We start from the raw sequence: 19,724 nt of genomic DNA, 5'->3' as shown, positions 1-19,724 counted from the left end.
AGATATGATTGATCACATCTTACATAATGGGAGTAATATAATAGGTCACTTGATAAAGTGAGACTAGAAATGTATAACCATACTCAAATAAATTGATATGAGATATCACACTTATTTGTTTATTGTAGTCTATTCGAATATCAAGAAATATGAGATTGGACTATATAAGTATGACTATATCATGACTTGTGCCCAATCTAGATATAAAGGATAAAATGATATGATATATGAAAAAATTATCATAAAAAATTATATCAAATCACGACTTCTTATAACTTGAATAACAACAATGCATTGTAAATAATTATTAACTTTATATTAAACAATCCACTAACGAAAGCTTTCCATTTTTATTAAGGCTTAAATGCGTGGAAAATATAAACTATGAAAATTATAATTGTAAATAGTAATTAGCTTTATATTAAACAATAGACTAACGAAAGGTTTCCATTTTATTAAGGTTTAAATGCGTCCAAATATTTCTACTTTTTAAAATTTAAGATTTAGTTTTTATACTTTAATTTTCGAGATTTTGAGTTATTGTAATTTTTATTTAAAAATATTGATCTCTTCATGTAATTTTGTTATTAAATTTAACGGCATCAAAGATAAAATAAATTTTTAACTTTCAATATTTATATTTTTGTGAATTTGATCCTTACCCTTCAAAAGTACATAAAAGTTTAAAAATATTTTTTATATTTTAAATAAAAACAAAAAATTATAATTTTTTAAAAATAAAAATAATTATGAAAATAAAAACTGTTTAAAATAAAAAAATTCAAAATTCAAATATAAAAATTCAAAATTTAATGTTATCTAAATTGGATCGGATTGGCCAATCGAATTGATTAGACCAAGAACCCATTGGGGTATCGGTCTGGAGAGATAAAAATTGGTTGACTTATGAATCAATATGGATTGATTGAACCAAGCTAAAAAATTGGTTGAACTAGTAATTGAAATGATTTTAAACTAGTTTGACTAATTGATTCCCAAAATGATTAGATCGATTGATTCAAAACAAAAAAATATATTAAAAAATAAAAGAAATTATAAAAATTGGTTGAGCTGGTTTTTTTAGCCCGATTCAACCAACTCGTACCAATTCATGGGTCAATCGATTTTTTTACTTCTCATAGGACCAATAGCCTAACCGATTCCTAATCCAATCGATCTGATTTAGATAATATTGAATTTTGAATTCTTTTATATTTTTAAATAAAATATTTTTATTTTTTATTTTTAAATAAATTTTTTTTCCATATATTTGATTTTTAAAATATAATTTTTATTTTATTTACAAAAACATATATAAAAATGAATTTTAAGTTAAAAAAAAGCTTTACATACTTTTAAAGTACATGGACCAACTTGACAAAACATATAAATATTGAGGGCTAAAAAAGTTTAAAATTTTAAAAAACTGGTTGACCTATAATCTAGTACGAACTTGTTGAGTTGAGCTAAAAAACCGTTGAACTGATAATTGAACTGATTTTTAAAATTTTTTAATAATTTATTTACTTTTAATCAGTAAGATCGATCATTTTGAGAACCAATTGGTTAGACTAGTTAGAAATATGTTCAACTATCGGTTCAACCAATTTTTTTAGCTTGATGTAATTAGTCTTTATCAGTTCCTTTGGTCAACTGATTTTTACCTTTCGCTAACCAATACCCAATTGGTTTTCATCCAATCGCTCAATTGGCGAGACGGTCTAGATAACATTAAATTTTAAATTTTTTATATTTTTAAAATAATTTTGTTTTTTCAATTTTGAAGAGTTTTAAAACAAATTTTTAAAATTAAAATATTTTTAAGAATAAAATTTTAAGTTTTTATTTAAAATATGCAAAAAAATTAATTTTAAAATCTTTTAAAATTGTTTATGTGCTTTCAAAGGATAAAAATTAAATTGACAAAAATATATAAATATTGAGAGCTAAAAATATTATTTTATATTTCACATCATTAAGTTTAACTGTAAAATTAAATGGAAGGATCAAAATTTTTCAATAAAAAATACATAAATTTAGTATCTCAAAATTAAAATAAGAGATTAAATTTTAAATTTTAGAACATTACAGGATGTTTGGTAGATTTAAACTTATTTTTTGTAATACCCAAACCTGTTTTGAGAAAAAACATGAACTCATATGCGTTGGAATTTCTGTGTGATTGTGGGGTCCAGTTGAAACAAAAGGACAAAGCAAACAGACAATCATCTCCAACCGTTGGATCTGATCATATTAAAATTTTTCCTTTTAAGATGCTTACCTTTAATCAAACTTCTAATTTACTACCAATTCAATCTTTTTCGCGCTACATAACAAAAAGGGGAGAATTCTGAAATTACCATACATTATCTCTGGTTGATTTACCTTTGCTTTTTTCAACACCGAGGATGAAATATAGTATCAGTAAATATTGAAAAATAATGAATTTACTGAGAATAAAATGGTCCTTTCATGCTTTTGAAACGGCTACATTCTCCTTTTCCCCAATAACTCTACTTGGGATCATAAAGAATCTTACCACTTTTTGGAAATTTGAATCCACTTACCAGAAAGACCTTAGGTGTGGGTTGTAATGTAGACTTGTGTTTTTTCTTAGCTTCACTCTCTGCTTTGCTCCCATTGAGGTTAAGTAGCTTAAAGTAGCCGCCCTTCTGTTTCTCACTCTATAATGCAGTTTTTCTTTCTAATTTTCTCCTCACATTACCTTTACTGGTCCAGTGTTTAACCTGTTCCTATTTATGCAGATGGTTTAGTAGCTTAAAATCTTCTTTCTAGTGATCTAGTACGTCACTTTCTTTTCCCAGCTACTTTATTTTACGATGTTCGATTAGGGTTTTACTTTGCTTGATCTGTTAATTTTTACTAGGCGTTACTGTAGTTTCTTTGCTCTCACCCGTCTTTTTCTTCTCTTTCGAATGCTAGATTTACTTGCTTTTGCTTTCTTGGCTTCTATTTTTTTTTGTTTTGTTTGTTTAAGTTGAACTAGGGGTTAAATTTTGGTTCTGATGTTGTACTTATATGTTTCTAAAAGGATGTTTTTTTATGTCGCAGGGAAGTGAGTGTTTTCCTTTTTTCTTTGTTGAGATTTTGAGTGGAAGACGAGGGCAAAAATGTCCTCGAGCAGGGGGTCAGATCAGTCACAGCTGATGAGGCGGATCACCCGAACGCAGACTGCTGGTAATCTAGGAGAGACCGCTTTTGACAGTGAGGTGGTGCCATCTTCTCTTAGCGAGATTGCACCCATTCTCCGTGTTGCCAATGAGGTCGAATCAAGCAACCCAAGGGTGGCTTACCTCTGTAAGTTTTTTATTTAGTTTGCTTTCGTATATGATTATGATTTTTGTGTGATTTTTACTTAATGCTGTTACTTGCAGTATTATTTTAATGTCTGTTTCTAGCCGTTAGTATGAGCTAGCTTTATTCTGGATCAGTTTTGAATAACAATAAATCTAACCAGCTTTGTTAACCCTTATTGTGCTGCTGGATATACATTCGGTGTTTTTGCACATACCTGTGAAGATATACATAGTGTCTTGTCTCTTGACATGTTGGTGCATGCTGTTTTCTACTTCACTGAGTTAATTATTTTTGTAGTACTTTTGCTTTTAGTTGCATCACTTCCTTGTTAAGATACTTACTCTGGTTAGGAATATATACCTATCTAGCTTTTGGTTGTTTCCAATTATATATTGTTTAAAAATGGATTTTTTGGTCCTATTGTTGTTATATTAAGAGTATCTAAAAAAATATGAAATTTTGTGATCTGTTATTTCGCCCAAATGGTCAAGAAATAATACTTTTTCCCGTTTCCTGTCCTCAAGATCTTAAAATCATACTTTTTTGGAGTGTCGGTAATTTAGTGGATGTTTGACATCACTACATACTTAGTTTTGCTTTGGGGCTGATATATAAAATTCCTTATTTTATGTTTGTAACATACTTTTTACATTTATAAGCATGTTTATTTATATGTCTATTTTTAGTAATAAGCATCTTGGAATAGCTTATTTCTTTTCATTCTTGCTCTAATCTGCTTCATACTTCATGGTTACGAGCTGTGTGATTCTGTTATATTGTCTACAGTTTTAAGTAGAATTTATGGTATTCTTTGTAGGCCGATTCTATGCATTTGAGAAAGCTCACAGGTTGGATCCCACTTCTAGTGGACGCGGTGTTCGCCAATTTAAAACTGCACTCCTTCAGCGTCTTGAAAGAGTGAGTATAGTTGTGTTTGCATCTAAAGATTTTGCTTAGCATATATTTGAAGGGCCTTTGAAATGTAGAAATGTTTTTGCAATTTGGGTAGATTAGTGTGACAATAAAGGTGTGCTTTATAAGCATTGGGGTTTAATTATCTGTGGGCAAATAATGAATCATCCGTTCACTTTACTTCTTTCACACCGTCAAAAAATTGTATTTTGTTAAACATGTTCTTAGAGTAAGAGTTATCATACAGAAATTAAAATGCTTTATACAAGGGAGGGGGAACATAGACTGTTTTATAATAAATTTTGTTGTTGTTGTTAGAATTGTTCTTTAGAACTTTGGGATCAGTTGAAAGTCTGTTCCAGGCTTTTGGCTTCTTCTTATGAATGTGATTTACCATTCCTGCAGTTTGTTTCTTTTTTTTTCGGAAATCTACGCATGCCAGAAGGTTTTTCACAAATTGGCTAATTGAGAATGAGCTTATCTGCTTGTTCAATTTCACTTGTATTAAAATTCCTCTGAGGCTCTGTGTTAAACTAGCTCTAAATTATTGTCTCTTTTCTTCCTTTCTCTCATGCATGGAATGCATCTGTTGTAAGCTTGTTTGTCTTTTTTGCTTAATGAATTTTTGTGCTTATCTCTTTTTATGGAAACTTATGTTAGCTCATACATAACTTTGCATTAGATGCTTTGTGCTGATAAGCCCAAGGGTGATTATTTTCTAACAGTGATTTGTGACATGAGGCTTAGTTGTGACAATAGACATTTATTGTACATGAAACATGACAAATTGCTTATATTTCCCTGGAACATAGAAAAGGACATGCAATATTTGTTTAAAAATCATCATGAGCTGGAATTTTCAAATTAATTTATCTGATACTTAATGGCTTTAGCAAAGTATATTATTTTGTTTGATCTTATGTAGTTCTTAGAAGTTACCGGATTAGACTATCAAAGCATCCTTGCATGTTTTCATTTGTACATGTTTATACTTCTAGTTTCACATCCCTTTTTTTGTTATTGTTCTTATGAGGAGATATGATCTTGTTATTACAGGAGAATGATCCAACTTTACAGGGAAGGGTTAAGAAAAGTGATGCTCGTGAAATGCAAAGTTTTTATCAACACTATTACAAAAAATACATCGAGGCCTTGACAAATGCTGTTGATAAGGCTGATCGGTAAGTCATCAGATTACATGGTGATATTTTTAATATTCAAGTTATTTGGATGAGTTTTTGTGGAAATTTTATTAGCAGTTTTTCATTTGATGGTAAATTTTTTGTTCTGTTGTAGGGCACAACTCACTAAAGCATACCAGACTGCGAATGTTCTCTTCGAGGTTTTAAAGGCTGTCAATTTGACACAATCTATTGAAGTTGACCGTGAGGTACCCTTTTAGATTTCTTGACTTGTTATCATTTTTTGATGGTGTCTTGTTTGATGTAGATATCTTTCACTAGCTATGACTAATTTGCTAGAAAATTATGAACTACTAATTTCAAAATTCTATATGCGAAGGAGGTTATAATTATTAAGGTTTATGCAGATTCTGGAAGCTCAAGATAAAGTTGCAGAACAAACACAGATTTTGGTCCCCTACAACATCCTTCCTCTTGATCCTGATAGTGCAAACCAGGCTATTATGCAATACCCTGAGGTATGTTTTGAATTCGTATTTTTGAACTAAAAATTTACTTTGCCTTTTTCTCATATTGTTATTTACCAAAATGTAGATCCAAGCAGCTGTTTATGCTTTTCGTAACACAAGGGGTCTTCCATGGCCCAATGATCACAAGAGAAAGAAAGATGAAGACATCCTAGATTGGCTTCAAGAAATGTTTGGGTTTCAGGTGAAAAACGAATTGACTAGAGTAAATTAACAATAGAATATTGTTTAAGAGTCGGTTCAATATGTTTTTTGGACCTGTACTCATATCTTAGTTGTGATTTCTTCAGAAAGATAACGTGGCAAATCAGAGGGAACATTTGATCTTATTGCTTGCCAATGTTCACATAAGACAATTTCCAAAGCCTGATCAACAACCCAAGGTGTGTTTGTTAAGTGGCTAACTTTGTTCTGTTTTTCTTAATGAGCATGAACTTTCTATGACATATTAGAACGGTGATGGTTATGTTTATCCTCTTTTTATCTTATATATTGCCAATTTCAGTGTTGAATTTTTATCCAAACTATGGCTCTCTCTCTCTCTCTTTTTAATATATTTGATATTTTGATTTTGACATTTTATTTGGTTAAATATATTGGTGTGGTGAAAAATGGACCCATATTAACCGATGTTTGAAAGTTTTCAAGAGAGCATTTAATAAAACTGTTCTATATTTAATTAATTAAAGAACTGAATTTAAATAAAGAAAAGAGTCATAACCTAATTGGGAAAATAATTCTCTTATTTTAATAAACTACTAAAAGATAAGGGAAAACAGTTCTCTTATTCTAATAAACTACTAAACAATGAGCATGAACTTTGTTCTGTTTATTTTAATAACTTTGTTCTATTTTTCTTAATGAGCATGAACTTTCTATGACATATTAGAACGGTGATGGTTATGTTTATCCTCTTTTTATCTTATATATTGCCAATTTCAGTGTTGAATTTTTATCCAAACTATGGCTCTCTCTCTCTCTCTCTTTAATATATTTGATATTTTGATTTTGACATTTTATTTGGTTAAATATATTGGTGTGGTGAAAAATGGACCCATATTAACCGATGTTTGAAAGTTTTCAAGAGAGCATTTAATAAAACTGTTCTATATTTAATTAATTAAAGAACTGAATTTAAATAAAGAAAAGAGTCATAACCTAATTGGGAAAATAATTCTCTTATTTTAATAAACTACTAAAAGATAAGGGAAAACAATTCTTTTATTCTAATAAACTACTAAACAATAAAATAAAATAACCCTAGAATATCTCAAATGATTTATTTTAAGATTTATCTACCTAAACACCCTCCTTCAAGTTGGTGCATATATATCAATGATGCCCAACTTGTTTACAAGACAATCAAAGCTTGTTTTGAATAGCCCTTTGGTGACTATGTCAGCAATCTGTTGTTTTGAAAGAACAAATGGCATGCACATTTGACCTTCCTCAATCTTCTCATTGATAAAGTGTCTATTAATCTCAACATGTTTAATTCTGTCATGTTGGAATGAGTTGTGAGCAATCTAATTTTAGCTTTACTATCATAGTATAACTTCATTGGAGAAATTATTGGTTTCTTGCTCTTTCATAATTCTTTTTAACCACATTATTTCACAAATTCCTTGAGCCATTGATCTAAACTCAGCCTCTGCACTACTTCTTGCTACAACACTTTGTTTTTTGCTTCTCCAAGTGACAAGGTTTCCCCAAGCAAATGTATAGTATCCTGATGTAGACTTCTATCTATTATTGAGCTTGCCCAGTCTGCATTTGTATAAGCTTCAATTCCTCTTTGTTCGGATTTCTTGAAGAATAAGCCCTTTTCAGGTGAACTCTTTAAGTATCTTAGAATTCGAAAAACTACTTCTTCATGTTTCTTCATTAGGGAGTGGATAAATTGACTCACTAAGTTCACGGCAAAAGCTATGTCTGGCCTTGTATGTGATAAGTAAGTTTACCAACTAATCTTTGGTACTACCCTTTATCAACTAATTGACCTTCTTTATTTCCGAATTTTACATTTGGATCAATTGGTGTGTTAGTTGGGTGGCAATCGCTCATCCCAGCCTCTTTTAAAAGATCAATCATATATTTTTTCTGATAGACCAGAAGACCCTTCTTTAATCGAGCAACTTCCATTCTAAGAAAGTATTTCATTGGACCCAAGTCTTTAATCTCAAATGCCAATTCTAGACGCTCCTTGAGACGCCTTATTTCATCCACATCATCTCCTATAAAAATGATATCATCAACATAAGTTATAATAACTGCTATTCTACATCTTTGTGAGTGTCGATAGAACATTATATGATCAACTTGCCCTTGTAAGTAACCTTATTTTCTAACAACTTGAGTGAACTGTTCAAACCAAGCTCGAGGAGATTGCTTTAGACCGTACAAAGATTTCCTGAGCTTACATATTCGAGTTTCAAATTTATATTCAAAACCTAAAGGAGGAACCATGTGAACTTCTTCAAGTTTCCTATTTAGGAAAGCATTCTTCACATCTAGCTGCTGTAAAGACCAATCAAGATTAACAACAATTGATAAAAGAAATCTAACAGAATTTAATTTGGCTACTGGAGCAAATGTTTCGAGATAATCTATCACGAATGTTTGAGTATACCTTTTAGCCACCAGCGGGCTTTGTATCTATCTAAAGATCCATCTTGTTTGAATTTGGTTGTGAACACCTATTTACATCTCACTGATTTTTTCCCTACGGGTAATTTCATTGTTTCCTATGAAACTATTTTTTCAAGAGCGCGCATCTCCTCTAAAATAGCCTCCTTCCACTCAGGAATCTGTAGAGCATCTTTCACATTTTTGGGTATTTTAACAGTATCGAGACATGAAACAAAGGTTGAGAATGTCGAAGACATGAGATATTTGACAATATTTTTAACACCTTTTCTTTTGGAAATTGGAATATCTAAATCAGAAAATTTATTGGCTGGATTATAAGCTGTACCTGAACTTTTGACAGGATCTTGCGAGTTGGATTCTTGGTGATGAATCTGGTGGATTCTACTTGATTTCGATTTCTTATTGAGTAAACAATTAACTCCTTTGTTTGTTCTTTATTCTCATGATCAGACTATACATTTTCATACTCCTTTTCATTAACATTAACATCATTAATTTCTGTGTTAATCATAAATTCACCTTCCCCATTATTAGAATCCCTATGTTATATATTCCTAATCTTTTTTTTATCAATTATAGAATCTTCCTTAGTATAATTCCCTCCTTGAAGATTAGAATCAAAATAAGATTTTGTTTCAACAAATGTGACATCCATGGTAACAATAATCTTCCTATCAATTGGATCATAACATTTGTAACCCTTTTTATTAGAAGCAACTCCAACAAAGATGCATTTTTTTTTGCTCTAGGATCTTGTTTACCTTGATTGTGAAGATGAACAAAAATACTACACCCAAAAACTCGGAAGGATAAATCTGTGATCATTTAGAGTTAGAAAGGTTATCTTTAAAGGGACGAAAAGGAGTTTTATAGTTTAGAGTTTTACTGGGCATTCTATTAATAAAATATTTAGTTGTTAACAAGGCCTTGCCCCAAAGATAACATGGTACCTGACTAGTGAACATCAAGGCTCTAGTTACTTCCAATAGATGTCGGTTTTTTTCTTTTTGCAATCCCATTTTGTTATGTATTTTTACAAGAGCTTTAGTGGACTATTTCATGTTTGGTTAAAAAAAAATCTAATTGGCAATTAAAAAATTTCCCACCATTGTCACTTCGAAATACTTCTATTCTCACACCAAATTGTGTTTTCCTATAACATAAAAAGAAAAAAACACATTTTTAACTTCAGACTTATCTTTTAATAAAAACACTCAATAAATGTGAAAACTAACATTTTCCTGAAAAAGTTGAGACTCTCGAAGGTCCCCAAACATCATTATGAATTAATGAAAAAGGTTTGGAAGCTTTACATTTTTAAGGTAGAAAGAATGACCGATGATGTTTAGCTAATTCACAAAATTCATAGTGATATGCAGAATGACTTTTATTTTTAAATAGATCAAGTAACAAATATCTTCAATGGTAAAAATTAGGATGTCCAAGCCTAGAATGCCAAATTATAACCTTATCAAAACTAGAAACAAAATTTAAATATAAAGTAGTTGTTGGTTGACTTAGATGATCGTTAAGAAAGTAAATTCCACCAGATTCTTTAGCATTGCCAATCATTCTCCCCGATACCATGTCATGAAATTTACACATAGAGAAGTTAAATATAACATGACAATTTGAGGAATGGGATAATTTATTGACTGATATGAGATTAGAAGTTAGGTTTGACACATGTAAAACATCATGTAAAACCAAGGAAGGCGAAATTTTAACAGTGCCTTTCTCGGCTATTGCCGAGAATGACCCAATATGCTACTTTGTGATCTTTTTGTTTCGTACACAATGTGTGTAAGTTGAGAAAAGAAAATGACTACTAGTTATATGATCACTAGCTCCAGAATCAACGATCCATGTGTTTGTTTTACAAGACTTGTCACTGAAAAAAACAAAAAAATTAGTACCTGATTGGGCAAAGGAGGAAGAAGGATTATTGGATTAGTTAGGAATGGAAGAATTCATTCAAAACTGTGGTGATTGAAAAAGCTTGTGTAAATGCTCTAATTGTTCCTTAGTGAATTGAAACCCTTTTAGGGAACTTTGGCCATCATAATTTTCATTAATTGTTTGGAAAGTTCTGCTATCACCTGATTGTGAACCACGACCATTGCCACCCTTCTTTTTTCCATTCGTCGATTTTCCATAGAGCTTCCAACACGTTTCTTGAGTGTGCTAATTTTTTTTCAGTGATCGCATATGGTTTTTTTTCTTTTTTCACTATCAGCATTATTTTTGACAGTTACAAGAGCTGAATTATCATCATTAGCTTCAAATCCTGGCCTTAACATTACTTTTCTCCTTGTCTCTTCTTTTCTAACCTCAGAAAAAATCTCACGGACTCTTGGAAGCGGTTTTTTTTCCTAAGACCCGAGATCTCATTTCATCAAATTCTCTATTTAAACCAGCTAGAAATAAATGAGCTCGTTCATTCTTTTCTTTTATCATAGCTTTTACACCATTTTCGGGACGTTCCCATTCATCATTATAACACTTATACAGTTCTTGCCAAAGAGACATCATCTCATTATAATAAAAAGTAACTTCCTTTTCCCATTGTCTATCTTTTTAGAGTTTTATTTTTAATTTAAAGATTTGTGAAGCGTTTTCTAAATCTGAATAGGTGTCTTTCACAATATTCCAAGCATCTTTAATAGTCGGGAGAAAAAGAAAAGGTTACCTATGGATGCTTCCATGGAATTAATAAGCCACGCAATTATTATAGAATTTTTTAACCTCCACTTGCTCATCTTTAGATCGCCCACTTGTGGTTGCTTGGGCTTCTCCAATTAAATGACCTAGCTTACTATGCCCATCAATTGCTAACTTTATGGGTTGCGACCATTTCAGATAATTCTTGCCATTCAGCTTTTGAGATGTCAGCTGAAAACAGAGGTGAGATGCCTCTGTCCATTGAGTCATTATACTCTCGGTAGTTGTTTCAACGGTAGAACTTTCTACCTCTGTTTGATTGTTGGATCTCTTATCACTAGTGAAGGCTGTTTTAACCATGATGTTACTAGAGATTTAACGTAGCGCAAATGCCATAAAAGTTTTCAAGAGAGCATTTAATAAAACTGTTCTATATTTTATTAACTAAAGAACTGAATTTAAATAGAGAAAAGAGTCATAACCTAATTGAGAAAATAATTCTCTTATTCTAATAAACTACTAAAAGAGAAGGGAAATAATTCCCTTATTCCAATAAACTACTAAAAGACAAAATAAAATAATCTCAGAATATCTCAAATGATTTATTTTAAGATTTATCTACCTAAATAACTTTAAAATATATCCCCAAAATATATGGGTTTCACATATTTCAACAATGTTAGTATATAATTATGATTTCTCTCCTTTTTTTTTTCAAGATAATTTCACAACTTTATCTTATAGATTTGTATTGAAGTCCTTGTGTCATGTCACTCTTGGCACCACCAAGTGAGCAATATGGTTTTTCCTTTTCTGCCAAAACTGTTATAGGTGCTATTTGTTAAATAGAAATAATTCAACACTGAAAAATTAAGCATTGATTTGAAAATTAAAAGCACTAAACGTATGATATGGTAATTTTTTTTGTAAGCTACTGAAAATTGTGTTTAAGTAGATTCTATATTCAACCTTTCATAAGAGAGATAGTTTTATAGGTATCTTTTCATTTTATCAAAAGTTTAGAAGGAAGATAATTATGGTTAGTAGGAGCATATAAGATTAATGTAATTGAATAACAGAATTTTCCTTGAATAAAAGTAACTCAATACATTTAGTAGTTTTTAGCTGCAGTAAGTTTTTCTACACTTTTTCATCTTACATCTTTCATTAAGTCATATCTAAAATCAGTTATAAATGCATCGAGAAAATTTATTGAAAATTTTAATTTGCAAAGGTTTATCAAAGCTGTAGTGATGATTTATGAACTATTATGGGAAAGCATAAAACAAGCAAATCCTTTGGACATAATCTAAATTCTCGAAGAGTAAAGATGCAAAATTCTTGATCTGGGTCGGTTAAAAATGTTTTGGATCTTATCTTCTTGCTTGAATTTTGGTGCTTTTATGTGGATTAAAATTGTGACTTTTTTTTTCTTGCACAGTTGGATGACCATGCACTGACAGAAGTGATGAAGAAACTTTTTAAGAACTACAAAAAGTGGTGCAAGTACTTGGATCGCAAAAGTAGTCTTTGGTGAGATGCTAAACTATTATCAAGCAATAATATTTGGCTGGACTAGTCATCAATGGAAGCTTTTATGCTGCTTCGAGTATATTTTTAAGAGAAATGCATGCTATGAAATAAGTTAATATCAGCATAAATAGGTATCTCATATTTTTCTGTCTTAATTCTTCTTGATATTTAAATCTGCAGGTTGCCCACCATTCAGCAGGAAGTGCAACAGAGAAAATTATTATACATGGGTCTGTACCTTTTAATATGGGGTGAAGCTGCAAACTTGAGGTTCATGCCAGAATGCCTTTGCTACATCTATCATCATGTATGCTCTAGACACTCTATCCCCCCCTCCGGCCATAAATGTGCCTACTCATGTAGTTTTAAATAAGTGGGGTCAGGTTTGGCTATAATTGTATGGAGATAATAGTCATTTTCTTTGACCTTACTTCTCTTTCTTGTATTATTGGCATTATTTAGATTGACTTCCATAAGAAAAAATTAGCAACTGATATGAAGTTTGTTTTTTAGTCGTTAGAAATCTTGTTTTTGTGGAATTGGACATTATTACACTTGAATGTTTTCATTGGTGCCCTGGATGGTAGATGTTAAATTAGAATAGGTCATCCTTTGATAGTATTGCATTGCTCTCTCGCTATTTACAAGAGGTTATCAGACTTGATGCATGATGTGAGGTTTATAAAATGTTAGTTCTTTGTAGCCAAAACTGGTAATATGCTATTGGGGTTTTGAATTGCATCCGGTGCTAATTTCTATTAGTTTGAATGATGATTGTTGATAACTGATACATTTGTAAAATTGGTTAAGTCATCGTGCTACACTCAAGTTTTCATGCGTATGATATTGCCATTATAAATGCATATAGCAGTCATTTTTAGTGATGAATTGAGTATTGTTATTGCAAATTGGCTAAGTTTGGGTTGTGGTGTTTTATATTTAAGTTAATTCTTTTTACTTAGGTCTAGTTGTTATTACTATTTCAAAGCCTAGTTTGGGTGTTGCCTTGCTTGTTATGTTTGTTGTTACTACTACATATATTTTAATGATGCAAGATTGTTTAAATTGCTACTGATAATATTGGTCATATACATATAAGCGAGCATGTCAATAATATGTCACACATTGGCAAAGTTTGGAATTGTTGTATCTTATATTTAAGTTAATCCTATTCACTTTTATCTAGTTGTTGTTACTATTTCAAAATCCATTTTGCTTGTTTCCTAGTTTGTTATGTTTGTTATTGCTACTCTCTCTATTTTTAATGATGCAAAATTGTTAAATTGCTAATATTGGGCCTACTACAAATAAGAGAGTGTAAGTAATACTTCACATGTTGGTAAAGTAGTGTTTCATATGAGAGTGCAAGTAATATATTTGCAAAATTTTAACAAAGTTGTCCCCTCATTATTGACCTTTCCAAGAGGGTTTCTTTTGCCAATGCTTTACATTGATGCCATGAAGTAGGAGATAGGTTTTGTCCCCTTGTGTCCTAAACATCAAGTACTTACAATTGCATAGGCCTATCATTCCTAAATTTGAGGCAAATGAAGGTGGTGCTAAATACAAATTTATGATGATTAAATTTTGGAAGTTTTTGGGATTTTTAATACGAATGAGATTGGTAAAAAGTGAATCTTAATGATTATGTTTGGGATCTCTTAGGGATTCTTTAATATGGGACTCAAATGAAGGTGGTGCTAAACACAAATTTATGATGATTAAATTTTGGAAGTTTTGGATGTTTTTGGGATCTTTAATATGAATGAGATTAGTAAAAAGTGAATCTTAATGATTGTGTTTGGGATCTCTTAGGGATTCTTTAATATGGTTGAGTTCTCATGTCACTCTTAAATTTGAGGCAAATGAAGGTGGTGCTAAACACAAATTTATGATAATTAAATTTTGGATGTTTTTGGGCTCTTTAATATGAATGAGATTGGTAAGAATTGAATCTTAATGATTAAGTTTGGGATCTCTTGGGGATACTTTAATGTTGTTGAGTTCTCATGATTCATTTTGAATCGGTTTTAAGTTAAATTCCATGTTATTATGATTGGACAAACTAATATAAGTTTTCTCTGCCCATATTTTAATACTGTTAGTGAAATGACATTGTTCCCATCATGTAGACATAGGTGTCCAAGGGTTTACTGTTTGCCCTAACTGCTGGCTTGGCTTGCTTTATGCGTTGGGGCTTGGGCATAGATATTTAGATTTGAGCTTATTCAAGATAGACAATTACATTCAAAATAGAAATAAGATAAAAAAATAATTTAAAACTGTTTTAAACTAGATAAAAATTAATCATAAGATTACCTTAGTATGCCACGACAAGTAGGGGTGTTCAAACAGTTAACCGTACCGAACTAGTATTTAACCGAATTGTATAATAATTTAACCGTTAACCGAATCGAAATATTTCTTTTAATTCTGTCGGTTAACTGAATTAAGCGAAATTTATATGTTTTTGGTTTTTTGGTTAAAACAAGTATAGAACATATAAAAAAACACATTGATAATGTTCATTTGTCTTTAAAGTTAACCGAATTAATGGAATTAACTGAAAATTTAAGTCTTAAAATACTACATAATTAAAAACACTACATAATTAAGTTTGGTTAATTCGGCTAATTACCTGATTTTGAACCGAAAACCGAACTTCCAAAAAATCATTAATCTACTTCTGACCTGTTAATTGACCGGTTAACCGAATTAGATCGGTTTTGTTGGTTAATTCGGTTTTAACCAAAATTTGGACATCCTTACCTGCAAGCTTGATGGCCGGTAGAGGCGTAATCTTAGATTGATGATGACAAAAACTCCTAAGATTATGTTATTATGTCTTTGTAAGATTGATGGTTGGTAGAGAAGCAATCTTGGATTGACTATGACAAAAAAAGCGCGAACAATTGATGGTAATAAGGTGGATTTTCTACTGAGAGTGTTGTGACGGGGCCTTTTCTGAGTTACAGCAGCGAAGAAGTGAACAGAGAATATTGTGATTTTGCAGAATATGTGAATTGTGATGTAATATCCATTGGGCAAGGCCCCCTCAACCGACTACCAAGAGAGTCGGGCATGATTGGAGCCGATGATTGGCTGGTGATAAAGAAAGCTGATTGGTTAGCTTTGGTGAATCAAAGTTGGCCTTGTTTCAGTCAAAAAAAGGTAAAAAGTTGGAGCTATATGAAGATCCAAGAATTCATTTTAGCGGAAGGGTAAAAGAAAGAAAAAAAAGTCATTGTTATTAATAAGTAATAACATGTTTATTTAATTTTAATTCCAAAACTTCTGTGTAAATGTTGATATACAATATTTTGCTGGTGTACATAACCAGTATGTAAATTGATAAGCCTGTCTCGATCTTGGTTTTTAAAATGAAAGGTTCAGTATATGTGACCTAGCCTGAGCCATGGACACCTCAACATGTGGCTTGTCAATGTTGATAAATGAAAACTAGCCTTGTAATTTGTTTCCTTACATAGTGGCATTTTCAATGTTGTTTCTTCTACTCGTCTTGGACTGAAGTTATGTAATTTCTGTATGATGCCTGGTTTGTGCTTTCACATATCTATCTTAATTTTGTAGATATTAAATGCTGCTACCCTTTGTTTACTGCAGATGGCATTTGAACTTTATGGTATGCTGGCTGGAAATGTCAGTCCACTAACTGGAGAAAACATCCAGCCAGCCTATGGAGGAGAGGAGGAAGCTTTTCTGCAGAAAGTTGTTACACCCATCTATGAAGTTATTCGAAGGGTACCATATGCATGTCCTGTCTATTTATTGCATCCATCTGTCTCTCTCTTATTGTGTGTGTGCCATTTTACTAAAAAAGGTGATGATGTTGGAGAATTCGTCTTCCCAACCCTGAAACAATTGACTTTCACTGCAGGAAGCTGAAAGGAGTAAACGAGGGAAATCAAAGCATTCACAATGGAGAAATTACGATGATTTAAATGAATACTTCTGGTATGGATTTTTTATTCATGAGTTTTATCTCTCGACATTTTTATACTCAGCGATTTATTTACCTTTGTTTAATTTTAGGTCTGTTGATTGCTTCCGATTGGGTTGGCCAATGCGTGTTGATGCTGATTTCTTTTGTCTGCCAATTGAACAACTTAACGAAAAAAATGGAGTGAGAATATTTTTGGATCTCTAGTCTTTCTCTTTCCCACCTCCGATTGTTGTAGAGCAATTTTTGAAAGTTTTCAAGAGAGCTTTTAATAAAACTGTTCTATATTATTAATTGAAAAATTGAACTTAAATAGAGAAAAGAGTCCTAATCCTAATTGGGAAAATAGTTCCTTATTCTAATAAACTACTAAAATATAAAAGAAAATAGTTCCCTTATTCTAATAAACTACTAAAAGATAAAATAAAAATATTCCTAAAATATGAATAAAACTTATCTACCTAAATAAGATTTATCTACCTAAATAAATTTAAAATATATACATATTTCAACACCCTCCCTCAAGTTGGTGCATATATATCAAGCATGCCCAACTTGCTTACAAGAAAATCAAAGTTTGTCTTAGAGAGTCTTTTGGTGAGTATGTCAGCAATCTGTTATTTTGAAGGAACAAACGGCATGTACACTTGGCCTTCTTCAATCTTCTCCTTGATAAAGTTTCTATCAATCTCAACATGTTTAGTTCGTCATGTTAATGGGTTGTGAGTAATACTAATGGTAGCTTTGCTATCACAAGACAACTTCATTGGTGAAGTTATTGGTTTCTCAGCTCTTCCATAATTCTTTTTAACCACATCATTTCACAAATTCCTTGAGCCATTGATCTAAACACGACTTCAGACTACTTCTTGCTACAACACTTTGTTTTTGCTTCGCCAAGTCACAAGGTTTCCCCAAACAAATGTACAGTATCCTGATGTAGATCTTCTATCCATTATTGAGCCGCCTAATCTGCAGATCAGTATAAACTTTAATTTCTCTTTGTTCGGGTTTCTTGAAGAATAAGCCCTTTCCCGTTGAACTCTTCAAGTATCTTAGAATTCGAAACACTGCTTCTTCATGTTCCTCCATTGGGGAGTGCATAAATTGACTCACTAAGCTCACTGCAAAAGTTATGTCTGGCCTTGTATGTGATAAGTAAATTAACTTACTGACTAATCTTTGGTACTGCTCTTTATCAACTAATCGACCTTTTTATTTCCGAATTTACATTTGAATCAATTGGTGTGTCAGTTGGGCGGCAACCACTCATCCCAGCCTCTTTTAAAAGATCAATAACATATTTTTTTTGAGAGACCACAAGACCCTTCTTTGATCGAGCAACTTCCATTCCAAGAAAGTATTTCAAAGGACCCAAGTCTTTAATCTCAAACTGCAATGCTAAATGCTCCTTGAGACGCCTTATTTCATCAACATCATCTCCTGTAAGAATGATATCATCGACATAAACTATAATAACTGCTATTCTACCTTTTTGTGAATGTCGATAGAATATTGTATGATCAGCTTGCCCTTCTGAGTAACCTTGTTTTTTAATAACTTGAGTGAATCGTTCAAACTAAGCTCGAGGAGACTACTTCAGACCATACAAAGATTTCTTGAGTTTACATACTCGAGTTTCAAATTTTTCTTCAAAACCTGGAGGAGGATCCGTGTAAACTTCTTCTTCAAGTTTTCCATTTAGGAAAGCATTCTTCACATCTAACTGCTGTAAAGACCAATCAAGATTAACAACAATTGATAAAAGAACTCTAACGGAATTTAATTTGGCCACTGGAGCAAACATTTCAAGATAATCTATCCCGTATGTTTGAGTGTACCCTTTAGCCACCAACCGGGCTTTGCATCTATCTAAAGATCCATCTGGTTTGAATTTGGTTGTGAACACCCATTTACGTTTTGTTTTTTCCCTACTGGTAATTCCATTGTTTCCATGTACTGTTTTTTCAAGAGCGCATCTCCTCTAAAATAGCCTCCTTCCACTCAGGAACCTGTAAAGCATCTTTCACATTTTTGGGTATTTGTACAGTATCGAGACACGAAACAAAGGTTGAGCATGTCGAAGATAAGGCTTTATAGGATACAAAGTTAGACATGGGATATTTGACAATATTTCTAACACCTTTTCTTTTGGCAATTGGAATATCTAAGTCAGAAAATTCATTGACTGGATTATGAGTTTTACCTGGACTTTTGACAGGATCTTACGGGTCGGATTCTTGGTGATGAATCTGGTGGATTCCACTTTCTTGATTTCAATTTCTTCTTGAATAAACAATTAACTCCTTTGTTTGTTTTTTATTCTCATGATTAGACTCTCCACCTTCATCCTCCTTTTCATTAACATTAACATCATTAATTTCTGTGTTAATTATAATTCGCCTTCCCCATTATTAGAATCCCTATGTTGTATATTCTTAATATTTTCTTGATCAATTATAGAATCTTCCTTAGTATAATTCTCTCCCTGAAGATTAGAATCAAAATAAGATTGTGTTTCAACAAATGTGACATCCATGGTAATAATAATCTTCCTATCAGTTGGATCATAACATTTGTAACCCTTTTTATTAGAAGCATAACCAACAAAGACACATTTTTTTGCTCTAGGATCTAGTTTACCTTGGTTGTGAAGATGAACAAAAACACCACACCCAAAAACTCGGAGGAATAAATCTGTGATCAATTTAGAGTTAGGAAAATTATCTTTAAAGAGACTAAAAGGAGTTCTATAGTTTAGAGTTTTACTGGGCATTCTATTAATAAGATATGTAGTCATAACAAGGCTTCGCCCCAAAGATAACGTGGTACCTGACTAGTGAACATCAAGGCTCTAGTTACTTCCAAAAGATGTCGGTTTTTTCTTTCTGCAATCCCATTTTGTTGTGGTGTATTTGTACAAGAACTTTGGTGGACTATTCCATGTTTGGTTAAGAAAACACCTAATTGGTCGCTAAAAAATTCTCCACCATTGTCAGTCCGAAATACTTCTATTTTCAC

General features: G+C 31.8%; 1 protein-coding gene across 3 annotated transcripts in view; it reads left to right on the top strand.

Moving 5' to 3' along the window:
• Positions 1-2,345: 2,345 nt before the first annotated feature.
• LOC108466813 (callose synthase 3-like) overlaps positions 2,346-19,724 on the top strand; it is a 41,138-nt gene continuing 23,759 nt past the window's right edge. The window contains exons 1-14 of one of the 3 annotated variants that reach the window (XM_053031393.1): positions 2,346-2,645; positions 2,766-2,803; positions 3,073-3,318; positions 4,136-4,236; positions 5,287-5,411; positions 5,527-5,620; positions 5,780-5,890; positions 5,967-6,083; positions 6,190-6,282; positions 12,651-12,742; positions 12,923-13,049; positions 16,367-16,504; positions 16,641-16,717; positions 16,796-16,886. In XM_053031393.1, the coding sequence (XP_052887353.1) occupies positions 3,132-3,318; positions 4,136-4,236; positions 5,287-5,411; positions 5,527-5,620; positions 5,780-5,890; positions 5,967-6,083; positions 6,190-6,282; positions 12,651-12,742; positions 12,923-13,049; positions 16,367-16,504; positions 16,641-16,717; positions 16,796-16,886 (1,353 nt within the window). In that variant the 5' untranslated portion in view covers positions 2,346-2,645; positions 2,766-2,803; positions 3,073-3,131. The remainder of the gene's footprint in view (positions 2,646-2,765; positions 2,804-3,072; positions 3,319-4,135; positions 4,237-5,286; positions 5,412-5,526; positions 5,621-5,779; positions 5,891-5,966; positions 6,084-6,189; positions 6,283-12,650; positions 12,743-12,922; positions 13,050-16,366; positions 16,505-16,640; positions 16,718-16,795; positions 16,887-19,724) is intronic. The other 2 variants (XM_053031391.1, XM_053031392.1) reach the window with 2 other exon arrangements.

The sequence above is a fragment of the Gossypium arboreum genome, chromosome 8 (genome assembly GCF_025698485.1).
Source record: "Gossypium arboreum isolate Shixiya-1 chromosome 8, ASM2569848v2, whole genome shotgun sequence".
Taxonomy (NCBI): Eukaryota; Viridiplantae; Streptophyta; class Magnoliopsida; order Malvales; family Malvaceae; genus Gossypium; species Gossypium arboreum.
Note: the sequence above shows the minus strand (reverse complement) of the source record. Positions and strands in the feature narration are given on the sequence as shown.